Below are 21,145 nucleotides of genomic sequence, written 5' to 3' on the forward strand. Positions count from 1 at the left end.
ACTTTGTATTCCATAATTTGTTTTAATTTTGTCTTATTTCTTCCTAGTTAAACCTTTTCACTCAGTCAAATTCCAGAGTTTTTGAATCCCACAGTTTTAACAGCATTCTCAATCAGCCAACACGCTATCAGGTAAGCACATACAGTGACCACTGTCCTGAATAATAGAACTGTGAGAAGGTTCTTGCAGAATTTTGTGCTTCAAGTACAGTTTGCCTTCACCAGAGAAAGAAAACCTCCTGTAGAAATCAAACTCTAGGATGCTCCTTGAAAAAAAAATAGTTCTTGTCCAAGCCCATTATTTGAAGCATTTCAAAACTAGCTCGTGCAGTACTTAAAATTGGTCTTTGATGTCCCCCTTGGGAACATGTGAGGAGCAAACATCTGAAACTGGTGAAGGAATATCTGAAATGGGTTTTTGGGTAAGGGATGTGAAAGCTGAGTAGGTTGGCTGTTCCCTTCCTTGCTCAGCATGCCTCCATTTGAGGCAAGTGCTTCATCTGGGGCTGCTCATTCTTTCTCTTAGGCTGGTGTGACAGAGAGAGCTAAGAAAGAAAAATGAACAATGTTGAATTATATAATCTCAGCTGATTATAGAACTGTTTTAATCTGGCAGCAAATAATGAAGAGACTGATAAAACGCTACGTTCTGAAAGCACAAGTGGACAAAGAAAATGATGAAGTCAATGAAGGTAAGAAAGAGACTGCAATATTCAGAGGCAGCTTTTTTCATGTTGTATTAGGAGCCATATTTCACTGATGTGTGGGGATTTTGAGTGAAAAGAGGGATTGTTTCTATTTCACATGCACCAAGGCTCAGGAAGTAATGGAAAGTATGCCCATGTCATCAAAAAATGGAAAAGTAGGGCTAAAGAAGTAGAACTGAGAAATATTATGGCTCCTATTTTACAGATATAAAATGAGAGCACAGACAATGCACAGAGGAAATCTTTGAAGGAGCCATTAACTGTATTCACACTTCCAGAGTCCTAATCAAAGCTGCAGGATCTTGCTCTCTGTTTCATTCAACTGAACACACAATTGCACACAATTTACCACTTTACACCCATGAACTATTTGTCCTCCCTTCATAAAGCTGTGAGGAATAATCACCTCTGAAGCTGCCCATCATTAAACAAAGCTCTACAGTCAGCTGCATGGTGATAAAAAATGACAAATGTAGCCTCTATTTTAGTGGGAGACCTTTTGATAAACAGTGGATCTGAACCCTCTGGCAGATGTGAGAGGTGCTTGCTCCAGTTGCACACCCTAACTCACCACTGGGATGAGATTATGGCAAAGGTTGTCCTCTTCCCTCCAATCTTCCAGGAATGAAACACAGGCCTGCAGTCCAACAAGGAAACCCCTGTGCTCTGGGCAGATCCCCAGAGAAAAACTCTAGCTGGGAGTGTTATCAAGCAATGGAGTGATGCAGTGATGGACAGGCTGGGGTCAGAAGATGTTTTACTGGCATGGCAGCATCAGGCAGCTGTGTGCATGTGTGGTGTGAGGAGCCTGAAAGGGCTTCTCAGCTAAGGCAGCAAAGCTTCTGTTTTGCTCCTTAGTTGCTCTCTGCTTACCTATAACTCTCTTCAGCAAGAAGCAGGGAGCAAAAAAGATTAAATTAAATCCCCCTCAGTGTCTTCAAAAGGCAAGCATTGTGCACTGACTGTTATCCTGACACTTTCCCATCCTGTGTGGCTGTACAGAGCTGTGATTGTCAGTGACAAAAGCAGAAAGGCTCCTAAATGTGAATCCTCTCAGTGTGCTGCTCTCCTGAATTCCCACTGCTTTCCTCCTGTTCCTGCTCTGTGATGTAGGAAATCATCTGCCTAGTGACTGATGAAAAGACTGTTCTGTCACCAGCAGAGCCAGCCCTTTCCAGGTCCCTGATGCCACTTTGGTGTTGAGAGAGATGTGTTTAAATTAGAAAGACAGCGCAGAAGAATCAGGGTTTACTGACATCATGGTTTTGGCTTTGGCACCAGGTTTTGTGGAGGGCAAGTAACCCTTGAGTTCTTGAGTATCACTCTTCAGCTGCCCAGCCAAGTGCTCTGTGTCTTGAGCATCTCATTGTACCCAAAGCACAGACCCAGCCTCTGAAGACAGAATTCTTGGAGTCTGCTGTACCCTAAAGAGAAAACATTGGCATTTCTGTACTAGAACTACTTTAACAAAAGTCTAGAGATTTTCCCTGCTCTCCATCACTAGAGAATTTAGGTGCCTCTTCATACTCTTGTATTTTGTACATGACAAATCATTTCCCCAGGCAGGTGCTGTGTAGGAATTCACATCCCTCGTGCTTGCTGGAAGAAGAGATTTGAACATTTTTAAAGGCCTTTGCTCTTGAACTGAATATCCTACAAAGCAATACATGCTGCTGATTATTATAAGTCTGGCTTTGACAGCTGTCTTTGTTTAAATGTGTTTTTTGTATTTGTGTCAAAATATAACATCATGTTAAATTGGTTGACTTTTTCTAATTCCAAGGATGTTGGTAAGGAAGAGGAGAGAGACTCAGAAGCTGTGAGTTTTACTGCCAGCTCTGCCACACTTTTCCTTGTGATTTTGGCACACCTCTTCAGAAAAAAAACCTCTTTTCCTTTTCTCTCTAAAAAGGGGATACTAATATTTACCAGCTGTTCAGCAGAGTTGGTTTGATTAATTCATTAACCTTTGTACAGCCCTTTGGGAATCTTTGGTGTTGTATATATACATGGAGCACAGTGCAAGGCCCCAATGGACTCTAAAATGCCTTAGGTGCTATTTAGGGCTGGAGACACATCTCACTGAGAATGAAGATGAGGTAAATCCTCCTGACCCCTCCTGTACCTGCTCTCATGAATATTTTGGGATGATAATCTGAAATAGGCACTGATGTGGCTTAACAGGAGAGTATTCACTGAATGTTCAACTTTGCTACTGAGTGTTTCTTTCTGTTGTTAATGCAGGTGAATTAAAGGAAATCAAACAGGACATCTCCAGTCTTCGCTATGAACTGTTGGAGGATAAGTCCCAAGCAACAGAAGAGTTGGCAATTTTAATACATAAACTCAGTGAGAAATTAAATCCCAATATGCTGAGATGTGAATGATTCAACAAAGGAACCATGGCTTCGATGACAGCACAACTATTTATTGGCAATAATATTTCAGTATCTTATACTTGAAAAAATGTATTGTAGATTTTTAGCACTAAATAACTTTATGTACAGCTTCTCTGGAATTTAGTCTTAGGAACTTTTAACTCACCACAAAAAGATTGCTCTCTTCATTTTAATTGTCTAAAAGCAAGAACTATCATAACATTTTTTTGCATTTATGCATTAAAAAGGTATAATGGTATAGATTGCTGATATTTTAACAGGTTTATGATTACATATGGAGAATTCTTTGCACTAAATTTGCCAGACAAAAAATTAACAGACACAGCGTAATACTCTGTTCCTTGCAGTGTCCAGGTACAAAATAGGATTTTTCATACTACAATAAACCAACTAGAGATGAGTGGAGGATTACTTGAAATCTTTGTTCTTTATTAGTGGTGCTAGTAACGCGTGTAAGCCCAGAACTCATGGAATTGCTGAGAACCAGGTAAGTGGCAATGTGATGGCAGCAGCGTTATTTAACATGTCTGTGTATTCACGTACTCGCGCCGACCCTTTCTTAATTCAGCGTATTTACCCTGCGGAGAGTAAGGATTTATTTTTTTAACTCGGACCCCGTGCGGGGCAGATACTTTTGGCTTCGTTGTTAAACAAACCATTCCTCCCGCACGTTCGGCACCGAGCCCGGGATCCCCCTCGGGGCCGTTCCCGCGGGAGCCGCTCCGGGGCGCTCCCGGGTTTGCCCGCCCCTCACCCCGCCCCGGCGCCTTCCAGCCAATCGCCGCGCCCGTCTGGCCGAGTCCCCGCCCCCCGTCCGCCCGCCTAGCCAATGAGAGGCGGGCCCCGCGCGGAGGTTGCCGCGGTGACGGGCGGCGGGCGCGCCGTGCCCGCGGGAGGGACGCGCGTCCCGCGGAGCGATGGAGCCGAGCCTGGCACGCGTGGATTACCTGCAGGTGGGCACGGCAGCGCCGGCAGCGCCCCGGCAAGGAAACCAGGCGGCACGGCCCGCCCGGGGCCGAGGGGCCGCCGTGCGGCGGGGCCTGCGCGCTGCCCGAGGCGCGTCCCGGCGCTCCGGGCCCCGCTGTGCAGCGTCTCTTGCATCCACAGGTGGGAGTGACGGCGCAGAAGACCATGAGGCTGCTGCCCGCCTCCGGCAAGAAGGCCACGCAGAAGGTACCGAGCGCCTGGTGCTTCGCTGCCTCTCCTGTCCTCTGCCTCACCCTAGCGTTAATCAACTCCAGATTTCCTTAGATACAGGGCATTATAGGGAAAGACTGTGCAACCCCATTTGGGGGGTTTGGGAAACCTTATTTTGGAGAAAAAGAGAAAAAAAATCTGACTTTGTGATTGGAAAACTTCAGAACCAGGAAGGAATTTTTGTAGTTCACAGCATTGCTGAAACTACAAGGGAGTTCTTCCACATTTCTCTATTTTGGTTACACTAACATTTAAGCCTAGAGGAAATGGCCTGAAGCTGAGACGCAATAACACTAGTGTTTTACCTGATATGTTACCTGAAGTAGTAACATTACTGTTATACCTGCTATGTTACCTGAGGTAATAACATTGCTGTTATACCTGATATGTTACCTGAAGTAATAACATTACTGTTAGGATGGTCAAGCATTGGAACAGGCTGCCCAGGGAGCTGGTGGAGTCACCATCCCTGGAGGTGTTTAAGAGGTGTCTGGATCTAGCACTGGGTGGAGTGCCAGTTTAGGAGTTAGAGTAATAATGACAACTTGATAGTTGAACTTCATGGTCTTAAAGGTCTTTGCCAACCTTGATGAGTCTATAAAACATTTATTTTTAAGTATTTCTTAATTTAATTAAGGCAACCTTGTTAGGGAAACTCAATAAAAAGAGCTGCATTTTTTTTCCCTCGGTAATAAAGTCTTAGTGTGAAAACACAACTTTTCCCAAATACGTCTTCACCTCGTGGTTGCTGACGTTTACAAGTAGAAGCAGGAAAAGAATTGTAAATGCCTGTACTTGAGCTACTGTTCAACATCATATTTCTAGCATTTTATACAGATCTTTAAAGTATACTTTAAAGTATGTAATTAAACAGTCTAGAAAATATAATTAATTTTGTAACAGAGGGGCTATTTACAATAGCATATAGTGACTAGGCAAGGGGGAATGGCTTCAAACTGACAAGAGAGTAGGTTTAGATTAAATATTAGGAAAAAATTATTCCCTGTAAGGGTGGTGAGGTGCTGGCACAGGTTGCCCAGAGAAGCTGTGGCTGCCCCATCCCTGGAAGAGTTTAAGGTCAGGTTGGATGGAACTTGAGGAACCTGGGGTAGTGCAAAGTGTCCCTATCACTGGCAGGGGGCTGGAGCTCAGAGGTCTTTAAGGTCCCTTCCCTCCAAACCATTCTGTGATTCTATGAATACAGGTAAAGCCTTATTTAAAACCACAGCCATGTGTGTAATAAAAAATAACAATGTATTGTACTTTTGAAGGTGGTTGTTGGAGATCAGGATGGGGTCGTTACGTGCTTTGGCATAAAAAAGGGCGAAGCTGTGGTAAGTGGGAAATGTTCCATTTAAAATTTTGTTTTTGCAATGTTCTTCCCAGTGAACTTTGGAAGTCCATTATTTATTCATGTGGCAAATAAGATGCCAGTGGAAGGTGTCTAGGTAGAGCTGTGGGCTGATACCTAACTTGGTGAGGGAACGCTGATCTCGTGCCTGGTCAAGCACAGGATTCTCCACAGTTATAGTCAAAAAGTAATGTGAAAGAAAAATAATATCCACACATTTTGCACTTCAGCCAAGTTGGGCTTAAGCCTGGGCACGTACACAGTTATTATAATGGGACAAAAACCTGCAGAGATTCATTAAATCACCTTGGGGATTTGGACAAACTGATTGCTTTTCATGCCCAGCTCAATAAAAAATTATTTCACAGGTTTTCTTCTCTAAGTTGATGGATAGCTCATAAGTATTCTATAGCAATAAAAATAAATCAATGTAGACTTTTGGAATAAGAATGTAACATGTGAGAGAGAGTGTGTGTATGTGTTGTTCTTTAAAATAAAAAACCACAAATAAAACAGTTGACAGCAGTGCTGAATTTTTCCTATGGATGAATTAATAACAATGAAGTAATGAAGTCATAATTTACTATGTTTTAAAGCTTTTTTGTATTTATTTACTCATAAAATGCTTGGTTACTCTGTGATTCTGAAATAAATACACAGATTATTTTTGTCTGTGTACAACCCATTGCATCTTAGTTTTGCCAGACATTGGAAAGTCAATTTATTATCCTTTTTGTTAAAAGATTAGCAGAAATATAATATTGTGATTGATCAAAATTGCTTTTTTGTTGACAGCCAGTGTTCAAGACACTGCCAGGACAAAAGATCTCCAGACTGGAGCTGGGAGGAGCTCTTAATACACCACAAGAGAAAATTTTTGTGGCTATAGGATCTGAAGTCAGAGGTTTCACAAAAAGAGGGAAGCAGTTTCTTTCCTTTGAAACTAACCTTACTGAAAGCATCAAAGCTATGTATGTATGATACTTTGCATTTTTGAGAGCTGTAGGCGGATTGTTAGTTTATGATTTTATGCAATAATTTTAAGCATATTGTGTAGGTGACACTAAGTGCCAGTCCAGCTTCAGCTTGGGCTGCGACCTGTAGGAGGAATTGGGAATATCTTGGAAATGTGGGGGGCATTGGGAGTGGTCTGGAGGCTCACACACTGTGTGAGCAGAGCTGGGGTTATTGCCACAGTGTGTCCTGTCCACAGAGCTCCTGGAGCAAAATCTCTTTTGGATTGTGTTGTAAGATGCTGCCATGGACAAACAAATCAGCATAAAAAATATAATAATGAAATTTCTATGAAGATATTCTTAGGGATTTACCTGAAGATAGGAGTGGAAATGTGAGAGCTGTAGAAACCACATGGTTTTAGTATTCATAAGGAACTCTAAAAGCTGGAACAGCTTGCAGGACCCCATAATACCTTGGAGCTGTGAGCATAGTAGGGCATAAAAGCATAAAGGACTCTTGGTGCAGCAAGATGCTACAGGAAGTGTTTTCCTCTCCTCAGGCACATTTCAGGAGCAGATCTCTTTCTCTGTGCAAGCTACATCTATAACCATTACTGTGACTGCAAGGACCAGCACTACTTCCTCTCAGGAGACAAAATCAATGATGTTCTCTGCCTTCCTGTAGACAAAGTGAACTGCATCACACCGGTGCTTGCATGTCAGGACAGAGTGCTCAGGGTGTTACAGGTTCAAACGTCTCCTTTTTTATGTTTTATGGATGGATGCTATGGAATTGGACTGATTATTAAGGGAACAGGGCTTAAACATCATAAGGATTAGTGTATTATGCCTTACTTGGGAGTGTTGCTGCTAGTGCATTCCCTTTCTGCTGGTTTTTTAAAGGAAAATCATTATCATAAACTTGTAAAAAATGAGGATTAATGAAACCACTGTAAACAGGCTTTGGAATTCATAGGTGGAAGTTGATGACAAATTGGTCCCTTGTAACTAAAAGTGCTCACATACTCATTTAATTTCCTGAAGTTTTTATCACTTTGGGAGTTCTTGCTCTCATCAATTACTGTTGCGACAAGTCTTGAGTGATACTAAGCTATTTAACAAATTAAATTGCTAGATGAGTTCCTGGATCATTTTAAATGATAATAACATTTCAAGAGTCTTATGTTTTGTTTCTACAGACTTCACCCTGTTTTAGGCTTAGAAATGGTTTTCTCATAGGAGTTTGTATAAGTAAATGTTACCTTTTAGTATGATCTGTAATAATTTTGTCATGGTGGGACGTTGGTTTGGTATGTGGCTGGTGTTTTGGAGTTCCTTTTTTTTCTTGTTTTGGGGGATTTTTTTAACAAATTAATTGAAGATTGTTTTCTTTGTCTTCAGGGATCCAATTTGCTGTATGAAGTAGAACTTCCTGGACCACCTGCTGTTCTTGCTCTGAGCAATGGAAATGGGGGTAACAAGACTTTGAATATACACATAATTAATAATACTGTTTTACTGTATTTTTAAGATTTCGTAGCTTGTCTTAGTTATTTTATTTTGATTTTCAAGCTGATGCTAAAAATGCAGCAGAAAAGTGACTATGCAAGGTAATTTTTTTACATATAAATAGACATAGAGATATGACTGTTTTAGACAGTTCTAAATTATATTCACATTTAATTGAAGACCTCTTACAATACTAGTGAGGTCTGAGGGGTCTCATTGTGTAAAAACAAACTGGACTTTTGGGGGCCATGTTCAGATTTTGGGTTTGTGTGTCCCTTACACATGGATTTCCATAACTGGAATACATGCATGGATGAGAATATTGAGTAGAGCTGACATAAACTGAGCCTGGAAGGTTCAAACTTAAAATAGTTTTGGTCATCCTTCCTGCTAATCTGCTCTAACCTCACAGAAATCTCTTTAGGGTGTTAATCTGGTGCTTAATTTAGTTTCAGTTAGATTGTGTGACAAACATCCAGAGCTGGTTTGGAACAGTAGTTCTTAATTGCTGAGATTTTGGCACAGCATTCACTGCTGGGTGTGTGTTTGGAAAGGATTTCTCTGGTTTTCTTCTGTCAAGTCCATTGAATAGCCTTTATACTTCAGCCTAACTTTGATGAAATACATAGTAATAAATACTGACTGGTTTTTAGGCAGAACTCAAGTGCAGGGTGCAGCCAAACACAGAATAGTGATAGCCACAAGGAAATGACCAGGATGGGTGCAGTTTTCATGGATTTGTTTTCAGCTTTGAAGCCTGACAGTTCCATTACACGTCACTAATTCAGTGTTTTCTTTTCCCATGAGCTGCAGAGTGTAACTACACAACATTTTGAAGTTGGTGTGCTTGATTTTATCAATTCTAAATTCAGTTTCTGTGTTCAGGTGATTCTGGGGAAGAAATTGTGTATGGGACTTCTGATGGGAAATTGGGTGTCACCCAGATCACTGGTACCAAGGCAATACCAAGGTGGGAAATTGGAAATGAAAAGAAGAGAGGAGGTATGTCATGTGTCTCAATTTCTCACTCTTTAGCTTTCCAGCATACCTGAGGCTTTGTTAAGAGTAGGGTAATCAGGAAATGTTATTCATAGATAACTCTGGAGGAATAGTGTGATTATGTCATTGTGGTTATATCAGTATGTGATACTAACATGACTAAGGTATCTTTAACTCTTCTGATTTTCTGACAAATAATTTGAATCCGTTTGTCTTGCTTTGGATTTTGTGTTCATATCATTTCCAGTATTGTGGCAAACTTTTGTTTTTACACTATTTTTAAAGTGGTGTTTGTAAAACAGTGTTGATTCAAATTCATTTGAGATGTTTGTAATTTTTCTAAGTGCGTGTATATTTGGCAAACACACCTGCCAAACTTATCAGATGTTCAGTGGTTTTAGGGTCTCTAAGAGTCATAGTAAAGGGTTTTGTCTGAAGGTAGAATGTGTCTCCACAATAACTGATCAAAACTTCCCCAGTTTTAGCCTTGGTGTGCTGCTTCTGGAGCATCTGTTAGCCCCTACTGCTTTGTAAAGGACAAGATCAGGAATGGAATGTATAAATACATTTTTATTTCATTATAAGAGTTATCACCGCATTATTTTCTTAAAATGCTTCTTAGTATGTCCTTAGTCTTTCTGTGAAATATGGAGCCAAAAAAGTTTACCTTGAGTCTGAGGCACAGGGGAGGGACTTCAGCTTTGAGGACTCATCCAGAAATCTCAGTAAAAGCTGGCCAGGACTCTGTTTCTGTGTAACTGAGTGTGGCCTGTGTGTTATTGTATCAGAAACTGATAAAGATGAAGCAAATGGCTTTGTTTTCTTCTTCATTAGGTATTCTGTGCATTGATAGTTTTGACATTCTGGGAGATGGAGTTAAGGAATTACTTGTTGGACGAGATGATGGAATGATAGAGATTTATAACTTTGAGAGTGCTGATGATCCTGTCCTTCGACATGATTATGTAAGTCCTCATTCTTCATACTCTGCTGAAAAAAAATCAACTCATTAATTAATAATAAAAATCAGTATTTCAATATTTACAGGGTTGTTACTGCTAAAATATGTGGTTTGGTTTTAATTTAAGAGGTTTGTAACATTGACAATATGAACTTGAAATCAGTATGGTAACATGTAAGAATCAGAAAGTGAAGAAGTTGTGATTTGAGCAAAAATCAAAACAATGTAGAGAGCACAAATCAAAATAATGTAGAGAGTGTTAAAGTTTTGCCTTAGTTGACTGCTGGGTGAAACCTAATCCAGAGTTGCTCTCTGAGGGAAAAACCCAAGAGTGTTGTGCATAGTCTGTGATTTACAGGTTAATAAATGGAAGCTGCCAGGGCTTCACTGAGCATAATTACTTTGGTATCAATTGTTTAAAATAGTAATTGGATCCAGAGGGATCATTTCACTTCAGTCAGATTGCTAATTTCTGCTGGAACAACACTGTCTGTCAGTGTTTTGCATTCAACTTTTCAATAGGTTTGCTATGAGGAACAGAATCATCTAAAAGCTTGTAAAATGAGTGCAGTGATATTTCCCTCTGCTTGAATGTGTTTATTTGAAGGCTTTGTCAGAGAGCATTTCATCAATCCAGGGTGGCTGTGTGGGAAAGGATGGCTATGATGAAATTTTAGCAGCAACATACTCAGGTAAGCTTCATGTCATTGACACAATAAATGCCATGTGTGGTGAGGTGATAAAATGAAGCAGGTTATGTTGTTAGTGCAACTCACATCTCTTAAAATTTTGTGTTGAGAAGATTTCTTCTGATTTAATATTTACACTTTAAAAAAGTTTACTGCATTTAAACTGTGAGGATTTTAGATCTTAAGACATTCCTCATGTGTAACACAGTGGCTGACTATATTTTGGTGTCAACTGCTGCCTTAATGTGATGAATTAATGAGTATGTCTATACAAATTATTTATGATTTTTTTAATATGTATGAAAAGTGTTGGTATACAAGCATGTTTTTATTTTATTTTTCTGTGTTTTATGTAATTTCATTCATTTTCAGCTTCAGAGTGCTTTAAATGGGGTTGATTTTGATTTTAGCAGGAAATAAAGCTCCCCTGTGTGAGGCATCCCAGCAGCTCCTCTGTAAGCCTTGAGCTATTGGCCTGTCTGTGACAGAGACCATGATAAACATGCTGCATTTGTCAGCTGCTGGGAGCTAAAATATTGCTAATTCTCTGCCTTTAATTACCTGCAGTGCTAAAAGTTAACCTGTTGAAACTTCTTGTGATGAAAATCATGCCATTTGGCAAGATGCACTCCTCAGTCAGTTACTGAGAAATAATGCTGTTCCAAGTACTTCTGGTAAACATTTTTGAGTGATCAAAAGTGCCTTGCACCTGACCTCACATGAATTGTGTTGGTATGATTGGCAGTACTTGGCACTGTTGCACCCTAAGTCCTTTGTGGCTTCTTTTAGTGGGAATGTTGTCAAGATCCTGGAGGATAGAAGGAAGGGGAAAAGTGAAAACCTGTGTTTCCCTGTGGGCTTTCAAAGGTGAATTCTGCTCGGATGTGCACTAGACTGATTTTGGCAGAGAGCTGGAGCTGTAAGCACCCATTCTTCTCTGCATATCATACCTGAGTATCAGAATATAATCAATTAGTATTTGCTTTTAGAAATAAATGTAACTTAGTAAGCAAAAGTATAACTTTTTTCAGGCATCAACATCCAACCTCTAAGCCCACTGAGCAGCATCTAGTTTGCTACAAACACATTGAACTGTTTTTGTTTTGTTTTCAGTACTGCCAGTAATTCAATTTGTGAGAAAAAATCCAACTGCTCAGTTAAAAACTGCTAAAAAGGAATTTATTGCTCAAATTACTTGATGAAGACAAAGTAATGTTTTCCAATTTAAGTATGAAACCCATAAAAAGTGCTGCTCTGTGTCTAGGATTAATCCTACAAAAAAGGATTAAATTGGGCTCAATTCTCTCTAGCCAGTGTGTGGAACATCACTCCACACATAAAATAGCTGAGTGTAGAATTTTCTTTTTAGCTTATAAGGAATATAAACTTCATATATTGGTTTAGGCTGGCTGACAGGACTGACTACAGAACCTGTCCATAGAGAAGGTGGATCAGGTGAAGAACTTAAATTAAGTCAAGAAATGCAGAACAAGATTTCATCCTTAAGGTAATTGTGCTAGAAAGAAATTTAAATGGAAGAATGGAAATGTTAAAAGCTGAAATGTCATCTCTCCTTCTTATCTCACTGGATTTTCTTTATCACTAATATATCTAGAAGTAGAATCAAACCTTTTCAAGGTAGAAATGAATAGCAGCCTCATTTCACTGCCTTTTTCTATCTTGCCTTCACATGATGATGTCTTAATGCTTTCTGCCTCAGTATCAGTAAGATAAGATTGCTTTCTTCCTTGCTGCTCTGTAGCTTCTAAATGATGGCAGGAAATAAGTCACTGCCATATTATTCAAAATTAATTGTACCCTTCAAAGAAAAAGTTTGTCCTTTCCTGTGTCTCAAAACCCTCTTTTGGCAAGGAACATGTAAAATCCACGTGTCCATGTGATAGAGTTTATATTTTATCTTTGCTAAGTACATCTAAGGGGAGCCATCAGTCACTTCTGGCTGAAAAATGGAGGACAGGAGATAAACATGATTGCCTTGCAAGTTTCAACTATTTAATTTCTAGTCTAGCTCTATAGTTGCCTTTTTTTGAAGACATTATGAGTGGTTTTCCTTTTCTAGGAATGAGTTGGAACAATTGCAGATAAAAGTACTTCAGGAACGGGAGAAATACCAGCAGTCCTCTCACTCCAGCACTGCAGTTTCCTCAGTACCTGCCTTCAGTGTCAATGACAAGTTCACCCTGAACAGGGACGATGCCAGCTACAGCCTCATCCTGGAGGTGCAGACAGCCATAGATAATGTCCTGGTGCAGGTCAGTGGGGCTTGTTCTTAGTGCATTTCTTGATGCATAAATAAAACACTCAGAGACTTTCTAGTTCAGAAAGCCAAGTTGCAGCATCTCAAGGACATGCTTGTTAGAGAGAAAATACAACAAATTCATATTGAGCAGAGCAGCTTTACATTGCCAAAATAGACCAAAGTGGCTGCTGTAACAGAAGATTTCTCTGTAACTTTGTGTTTGCTTTTGCATGTCCTTATTTAAACACCAGTTAAATGGGGTGCACATCTTCCCTCGCCAGTTAAGTGGAAAATTAATTTCAGAATGTTATGGGCCACCTGTTCACTTCCAGTGTGGAACAGTGTCTGATTTGTGTGCAGCTGGGGAGAAATAGTCCTGCCCATTACAGCCACCTTAATTAATTATTCCTCCTACTGTATCAGCTGAAATTAATGCCATCTTTGATAGTCAGAAAGAGTAGCAGTACTGAATTACCAATTTTGGGAAATGCACGAGGAGAAAAATGTGACAAGGAGGAATTTATGAGGTGATTTTTCTATAACAAATGGGAAAGTAGTATTGCAGGAATTTATTTTTCACTTCTTAATAAAAATCTTGTTTTTATTAAGGATGTTACAGAGCAATGCTAAGCTACAGCTAATTTGTCACAGTATAATATCAGATGTTTCCCTAGCTAAATGAGAAATAAAGAAATTGTTTAATCAACCTTTCATGTCTGAAAGACAGTTACAGATTTTACACTGAGGTTGTGGTAAAGCAGCCCCCCAGGAGATCAGGACTCTGTAAAGGGAATAAGAGCAAGATCGCCATGCTACTCCAGGATTAAGGAGCAAGCTGCATGTCTGTTAGGCTTTTGCCTCTGAGATGAAGCAATCTCCTTGCCTCTCTCTCCTTACAAAGCTTGATGACAGTCAGAGGATAAATGCACTTGGAGCTACTCAGGAATGTAAGCTCTTGCTTTTTCCTTCCTCCTGTGTTCTGCAGAGTGATGTCCCACTGGACTTGCTGGATGTGGATAAAAATTCTGCTGTTGTTAGTTTTAGCAGCTGTGATTCTGAGGTGAGTGCAGCTGAAGAGGGGATGTCTGGAGTGATGGCATGATGGAAACCCTTGATATTGTAGCAAAAATAGAACTTGGATGTATATATCTCTGATTGAAAATACATTCAGTGAAACTGCTCATCTGGTAATTGTGGAGAGCACAGCTTCTTTAGAGATACTGCAGAATGGGGAGCTAAAGGCAGGTCCTGATGTAAGGCAAACCTAAATATGCAAAAATATCTCCTCTCTTCCTTTTTTTTTGTTCCTGAGGAGGATTGTGAGAGACATTCAGTATTGCTCTCTTCTCTGGATTTCATAGACTCATGTACGTTTACTTCCAAGGAATTTAGGTGAAAAGTGTTGAACATTTCTTAGTTAATTCCAAAAAATTATCTTTACAATGTGACAGTTCTGCTGTGTACAGAGTCAAATGTTTGCATGCCTTTTTTTATATGTTATAACTACAGACTTAAATAGTTACAGAATTACTATTGACACTGAGGGCTGGGGAGAAAATCCTGAAACCACCTTAGGATTTATTAAAATCTTCTGTAAAATCTTCTCCCTTTTAACAGTCTTTTTAGTTTTAAGAACTGAATTTGCACATCATTGTTCTACCCTGGAGCTCCCAGAAATCAGCTTTTTATTTTAGGTTTTGTGCCATTTGTGATGATTAACTTAGTGCTTTTTGGGGTGTATTTTCTTACTGATCCTGCTTTAGCTTTTGAAAGTTGAACTAATTTTGCAGATGAGTGGAGTGGGCTGACATGCATTTTTCAGATGAAAAGTAGGTATCTGTGTAATCTTTGTAGATATTAAAGAGTGTAAGAGGCTTTGGTTGACTTCTCCTTACAGAGAGATTTTATTTTTTTAACTCCACCATAATTAAAACTAATTGGAACATTCAGGGGAACCAAGGATTGCTTTCTTGTATTTAACTCTTGTAAACAGTTTTGCATGCATAGCAAAAATTTCACTGTAACATAGCTACAGTTAAAAAAGACCAGTAGAGATTTTGTGAATCCACAGACCTATTTTGTATTATTTTCCTGTTTAATTCTTTTTTTTTTCCTTTTTTCAGCCAAATAGCAACTTTCTTCTTGCAACTTACAGATGCCAAGCAAATACTACGAGACTTGAACTTAAGGTAAAATGCTCAAAAATATGTTCCATAAAATTCATGGTTAGTCCTGCTTTGGAATGAAGAGCTCTCCATGTGGATCAGTCCAATTTCTACTGCTGTTTTTTTCCTAAGACCTTCTAACCTGGGGTTTGTGTTCCTTTCTGTTTGTCTTTAGGATTTCTAAGGGCTTCTAAAAATATGTCAGAGGAGAGCCTGGGATCTTTTTGAGTGTCCCTAAGATGAAAGCAATGGGGACACCACAGATTGGGAAAACACAGGATTCTGAAGGCAATGTGTGGAACTTAAAGCTGAGGGAGGTGTGGGAAAGAAAGCTCTGGCATTGTTTATTCTCTGAAGTGTTTGAAGGAAATGACATTGGGAACTAACAAGGGAATATAGGCTCAATTTGTATTTTGAAGAGGAAGCAAATCCTATCATCCCATGCTTATTATACTTAAAGGCATGTGGGTGTTTTGGAATTTATTTTTAAGGATCCACCAAATTCATACATTTTCTGGCAGCCACCACAGGAAATAATGAAGGAAATCCTGATTAGTAAAATCCTCAGCATGCCCACAGGCATGAGGTTTTCTCTTTTTTACTGCAGTCTTCTAATCTGATACATGTTTACGTAAAACTTTCAATTTTTGAGGCTTTTTATTTTAACTGATCAGAAAATGAGTTAGAGGGTGTTATTAATATTCATCTAATACAGCAGCACTTCACTGGACTATGCTCCATTTAGTTGTAAAACTCATCTGCTTTGTTTATAGTGGCACTATCAAGTAAATATAGTACTATAAATATTCCTGAAATACTAGAGGCTTTCTTTAACACACTTTGAATATTCACTAAATTTCCAAACAGTGGTAAAATTATCTTTTTTCCTTTTCTTCTTCTCTGTGGGGTTTTTCTTTCCTCTCTGCAGGTTCGCTCGATTGAAGGACAGTACGGGACACTTCAAGCATATGTAACTCCAAGAATCCAACCAAAAACCTGTCAAGTTCTTCAATATCAAATTAAGCCACTTTCACTTCACCAGAGAACTCATTCTATTGACCAGGACAGGTATGTGCAAAGGAAAATCAATACCTTTTTTCACTTGGAAAAAATGACACAAGGCAGCTGAAATGTTTGCTCGGTAAACTTAAGTATGGAATTTGTAAGCCCTAACCTACATTTTTGAGCCTGTAGTTCCATTTAATGGATTTCCTAATAGAAATAATGGATTAAATGGATTCCTTGCCACTCTTGTTTTGGGGCTATTTTTGCTTTTACTGCCCTGGGTTGTAGTTCAGCCCCATGTGTTAGTCGAGCTGAGGGTGTGGTGGAAAGGAAGCTTTCCTCTGTAGGTAACTGTGTTTTCAGTTTCAGCCTCATTCTCTGCTCCACCCTTTTCTTCTAATTTTTTTCTCACAGCTAACTTGGCCCCAAAATTGAGTCAAGACTTTATCTCTCTGTTATATGAGTTTTGTATTTTACACAATTTCTGATGGATTTTTGCCCACTTCACTAACATCTCGTATTGCCTCCAAGGATCTGCTTGTTCAAACCAAAACTGAAGAACTGAAGGGAGGATACCAAAGGCTTCAGTGTGCAAATGAGCTCCACCATGCCTTGTTCTTGATAAAAATGCTACATCTGAGGTTTACAGCATGGGAAGCTCTTGAGGCTCTGTCTTAGTCATATTTGCTCTTGTCAGTTGTTTACCTTTGTCCTAAATTTCAGGTTTAACAACTTGCAGTGGGACATCAAAAACTTCCAACTTGGTTTTTTTTTTTTTTTTCCCTAGATCTGACATGCCTAGTGGGTGGTAGAACTTGAATATGCATGTAGCTTTGCATTTTGAAGTACAGAAAAATAGCTGTAATCTACAATATGTATCTGTACTTAGGGAGAGACCTGTTTTATTACAGGGTGCTGATTAAAAGGAAACCACCACATGGAACTGAGCTTTTTTTACATGAACAGAGTCCGTCCTTCTTAGATATTAACTGTCCTTTTTCTCTTTTAATTTCACAATGCCACAGGCCCATGAATACACTGATGCTCAAAGGCCAGTTCAGTTTTGCTGAAATTCACTCCTGGGTTGTGTTTTGCTTGCCTGAGGTGCCTGAAAAGACTCCTGCTGGAGAGTGCATCACCTTTTATTTTCAGAACACTTTCCTGGGAACACAGCTTGAAAGTACCTACAGGTAAAATACAATTACTAAACCTAATGCATGCATGTGTGTTCAAGTTTATGTATTTTAAACTGTTCTTCTTTTATAGAAAAGGTGAAGGATATTTTAAATCTGACAACATCTCTACAATATCCATCCTCAAAGATGTGCTTTCCAAAGAGGCTACTAAAAGGAAGATTAATCTCAACATATCATATGGTAAAAATTCTTCTCTATTTTGTTGTACTTCAGTTCATTTGTGATTTCCATAAATGGAATATGGAGTACTCATTTGCTTGTTGGGGTTCTTTTTTACTCCCTGCTAGATGTAAATGAAGAATCTGTGAGGCACACCTTAAAGCTTATCCACCCTAAATTAGAGTATCAGCAGCTGCTGGCCAAGAAGGTGCACTTAATAGATGCTTTGAGAGTAAGTATCTGAATTCTTGGGGTTTGATCTATATGGGGGGGTTATGCTGTCAGATACTAAACCATGGCTCAAGTCAGGTGTGTGTCATGTGGGGTCTGTTCCCTTAAATTAAATTAAAGCATGTTTTTGAAGTGTCTAGGAGAGAAATTTCTTCAAGGCAAATTCTCTTTTTTGCTCTATAACTAGTGAATAACATGTAGGATTACTGAAGATGCTTAAATTGGATGGTAGGAGGGCAGCCAGCTTTATTGTCTGATGTTCTATCCTGCTGTTAGTTTCCAGCTCCTTCTCCCTTCCCACTAACATTTATAGTTTTTTAGGTCATTCAGGCCAGATGCAATTTCTTTGCTTTGGAACTTCATCCCAGTGTCTCATAATTTCTAAATCATCTGCTTTTGAATCTTTTGCTTAATACCTTCCTCAGTAGCCTTTGGGAGGTACCAGTTGGGCAGCTCATCTCAGTTCTTAGACTTTTTTCCCAAGAGCCAGGATTTTCCTGTCTAAAGCTCACCATCATGGAGTTGGTATTTATTATTTAATGGAAGGGGAGGTGAAAATGTTCAGCCAGTTCTCTTTTGTCCTTTTAGGGGATTCAAATACTCGTCAGAGCTCTTCAGATAGCAGAAAAGCTGGCTGCCAGTGAGAACAGTGTGAATCTTTATTATCACTGAAAGGGTTTTACTTGGGCTTGGTTTGGGATTGAAACTATTTTTTGGGCAAACTAGGAATTTAAACAATAATAGAGAATTAATTCTTACTGCACATTGTCTTTGTGCAATAATAATGGTGTTGTACATCTTGCTTGTTTTAGACAGCAAATCTTTGACAAATTTTTTAGTCGCCCATTTTTTGGATGGTAACTTATTGACAGGCAGTAAAATAATCTAATGATTGATAAAAGCTGTTACCCCAGCAGACTCTCAGTGTGCAACACCATTACCTCTTGTCTAGAACAGAAGTGCCTTTCTCTGGAGGATAAAAAGATCTGTACTATCAACCATCCCAAATTGGTCTGCTGATAGACTGAGGCTTTTTAGAAGAGGCATTCAAAACTTTCTGCTGTCACAAATTGAGTGATACTTTCAGAGTTTACTTTTCCCTTCAGACTTCATGGAATGCTACACTTTTTTAGGAATTCATTTATTCTAAAAATGAAGGTATGGTCAAGGCTTGAGTCTGCGTGGTGTGATCCTGTTCTGGCTCAGAGCTGGAAGCTGAAATAAGCAGGATTTTGAGAATCCAGTCCATGAAGTGACATCTGGCATTTCATTAGACTAGAAAATGAGGCACTCTGAAATGACACTTGCTAGTTTAGAAGGGGATTGTCTTCCCTTTGAAGTACTTCCTTCTGACATATCTAAGCTTCATTTCTTCTGACTTACCTGCTCTTACAACACTTAACCTGCTGTTAGCTCTTAACCATTTTCAACTGTCTTTGAGGAATTACAAGTTCATGAAGGCAACGTGGACTTCCTGCTCCCAAAATACCGCAGCATTTTGGAAGAGGCAGATCAGCTGCTGGAGGAGTACAAGAGACAACCTGCACATCTCGAGAGACTTTATGGTTTGTTGACAATTCAGCTTTATTTAAATGGAGCTTAACATCCAGAGACATGGCTGAAATAGCTGCTTATATTTAGATGATTCTTGTCTTTATGGACATGGTTAAAGATTGTGTTCAAATTCAGGATGACACTTAAAAATGTATCAAAGTTAAGTGGCTTGGATTTGTTTACAGTCAAACGTGAACTTTAAAAACTCTTCTAACAACTGGAATACTTGGTATATAATCATGAATTAAAAGTAGAGATACCTCCTACTGAAAATAAATAGTAATTCCTGGAATTTTACCTTTACAGGTATGATCACAGATCTCTTCATAGATAAATTTAAATTTAAAGGCACCAATGTGAAAACCAAAGTTCCTCTCCTTCTGGAAATTCTGGATGGCTGTGATCAAGATGGATTGATCGCTTTTTTTGATGCTGCCTGACAAGGAAAAAGCAGAGTAATTTTTCTGGTTTTAACCAAGGCATTTCAGTATCAAGTCAAAAACACTTTTACTCTTTTGTTGTACTGTCAGTTCTTAGGTTTTATTCATATTTATTACCTTATTGGATACAGTAGGAAATTTCCTATAAACTGTTGTGTATGTTAACTGTGTGCAGAGGTTTTATGTACAGTGTTAAGAGCCCAAGAAAGACCAGATGTAAATACCGAATATCCTTTTGGCAAAAATGTTTTCACTACTGTTTAGGATGACATGGAGTGGCCTGTCCCCCAGCTGCAAGAATGGATGAAGAAACTGTTTCCAGAAACTTCGATGGATTTGGAAAAAATGTGTTTAAGCTGTACCAAACTTAGTTTTTCCTGTTGTGTTGAGAATGTGGTGTGAGAATCTCACCAGACCCTGATGTAGCTGGTGTGTACAGAGGGGGGAGAACTCTGAATTTTAGACTGATAACAGCTCCATTTAAAGCCACATTTGTTTAGGAATGGATGGCATTAAACTTCCTCAGTGCTTCTCCAGCCTCCCTGTGCTTCATTTCAAAGCTCCACCTACTTTCTCACTTGGTTTTATTTAAAATTACAAGAGATGAAGCAGCCAGTGGAGACAGAAATGCTTGCCAGTAAAAAAGATCAACTCCATTGAAGTGACATGGAATCACCTAGGGTGGAAGAGACCTTTGAGATTATCACGCCCAACCATTAACTTGTCATTATCACTGTAACCCCTAAACCATATCTCCCAACCCCATATCCTGACACCTCTTAAACACCTCCAGCGATGGTGACTCCCCCTAACAGTGGTAATTTTTTTCCTCATTGTCTCATCAGAGGATGGGGAGGCCCTGGCACATGTTGCCTGGGGCAGCTATGGATACCCCATCCCTGGAAGTGTTCAAGGCCAGGTTGGATGGGGCTCTGACCAGCCTGGTCTAATGAAAGGGGTCCCTGCCCAGAGCAGGATGGTTGGAACACGAGTACCTTTGTGGTCTGCGATTCTTTGACAATCGGAAGATTATTATGGCCTCATCCTGAGGCCATTTCCTCTTATCCCCTCGTTTCAGAGAGCTGGAGAGAGCGATGAGGTCTCCCCCTGAGCCTCCCTTTCTCCTGGCCAAACCCCCCATCTCCCGGGCCGCGTTCAGGAGCCCGGCTGGGCGAGCTCCAGCTCGCTTCCCACACACGTTTCCCGGCGGGAACGCCCGAGGCTCTTCTCTCCCTGCCCTGGGCGGGCGCGGGGCCTGCTGTCCCCGGCAGCCGCGGTCCCTCCCCGTGCGCTGCCCGCCCCCCGCGTCCGCCCGTGTCTGTCTGTCCGTCCCTCTGTCCGCCCCATCCGGCGCGGCCGTGACGCCGC

At 39.9% G+C, this 21,145-nt stretch overlaps 2 protein-coding genes across 4 annotated transcripts in view; both read left to right on the forward strand.

Annotated features, from left to right (window-relative positions):
* Window positions 1–3,510, forward strand: part of TRPC3 (transient receptor potential cation channel subfamily C member 3) — a 32,916-nt gene extending 29,406 nt beyond the window's left edge. For 2 of the 3 annotated variants that reach the window (XM_064711618.1, XM_064711619.1), the window contains 3 exons: window positions 48–131; window positions 616–691; window positions 2,951–3,510. In XM_064711618.1, coding sequence (XP_064567688.1) covers window positions 48–131; window positions 616–691; window positions 2,951–3,093 — 303 coding nt within the window. In that variant the 3' untranslated portion in view covers window positions 3,094–3,510. Of the gene's footprint in view, window positions 1–47; window positions 132–525; window positions 692–2,950 lie in introns of those variants that run through there. The other variant, XM_064711620.1, reaches the window with a different exon arrangement.
* Window positions 3,511–3,646: 136 nt separating this feature from the next.
* BBS7 (Bardet-Biedl syndrome 7) lies at window positions 3,647–20,309 on the forward strand. Its single transcript, XM_064711621.1, has 19 exons — window positions 3,647–4,058; window positions 4,213–4,278; window positions 5,574–5,636; window positions 6,449–6,624; window positions 7,170–7,356; window positions 8,011–8,083; window positions 9,004–9,120; window positions 9,952–10,082; window positions 10,686–10,770; window positions 12,172–12,274; window positions 12,848–13,040; window positions 14,013–14,087; window positions 15,151–15,216; window positions 16,121–16,260; window positions 17,223–17,387; window positions 17,464–17,573; window positions 17,681–17,784; window positions 19,225–19,348; window positions 19,644–20,309. The coding sequence occupies exons 1-19, from the start codon at window positions 4,023–4,025 to the stop codon at window positions 19,775–19,777; spliced, it is 2,148 nt and encodes a 715-aa protein (XP_064567691.1). The 5' UTR covers window positions 3,647–4,022; the 3' UTR covers window positions 19,778–20,309.
* The last annotated feature ends 836 nt before the right edge of the window (window positions 20,310–21,145 follow it).

This window comes from Zonotrichia leucophrys, chromosome 4, assembly GCF_028769735.1.
Source record: "Zonotrichia leucophrys gambelii isolate GWCS_2022_RI chromosome 4, RI_Zleu_2.0, whole genome shotgun sequence".
NCBI lineage: Eukaryota > Metazoa > Chordata > Aves > Passeriformes > Passerellidae > Zonotrichia > Zonotrichia leucophrys.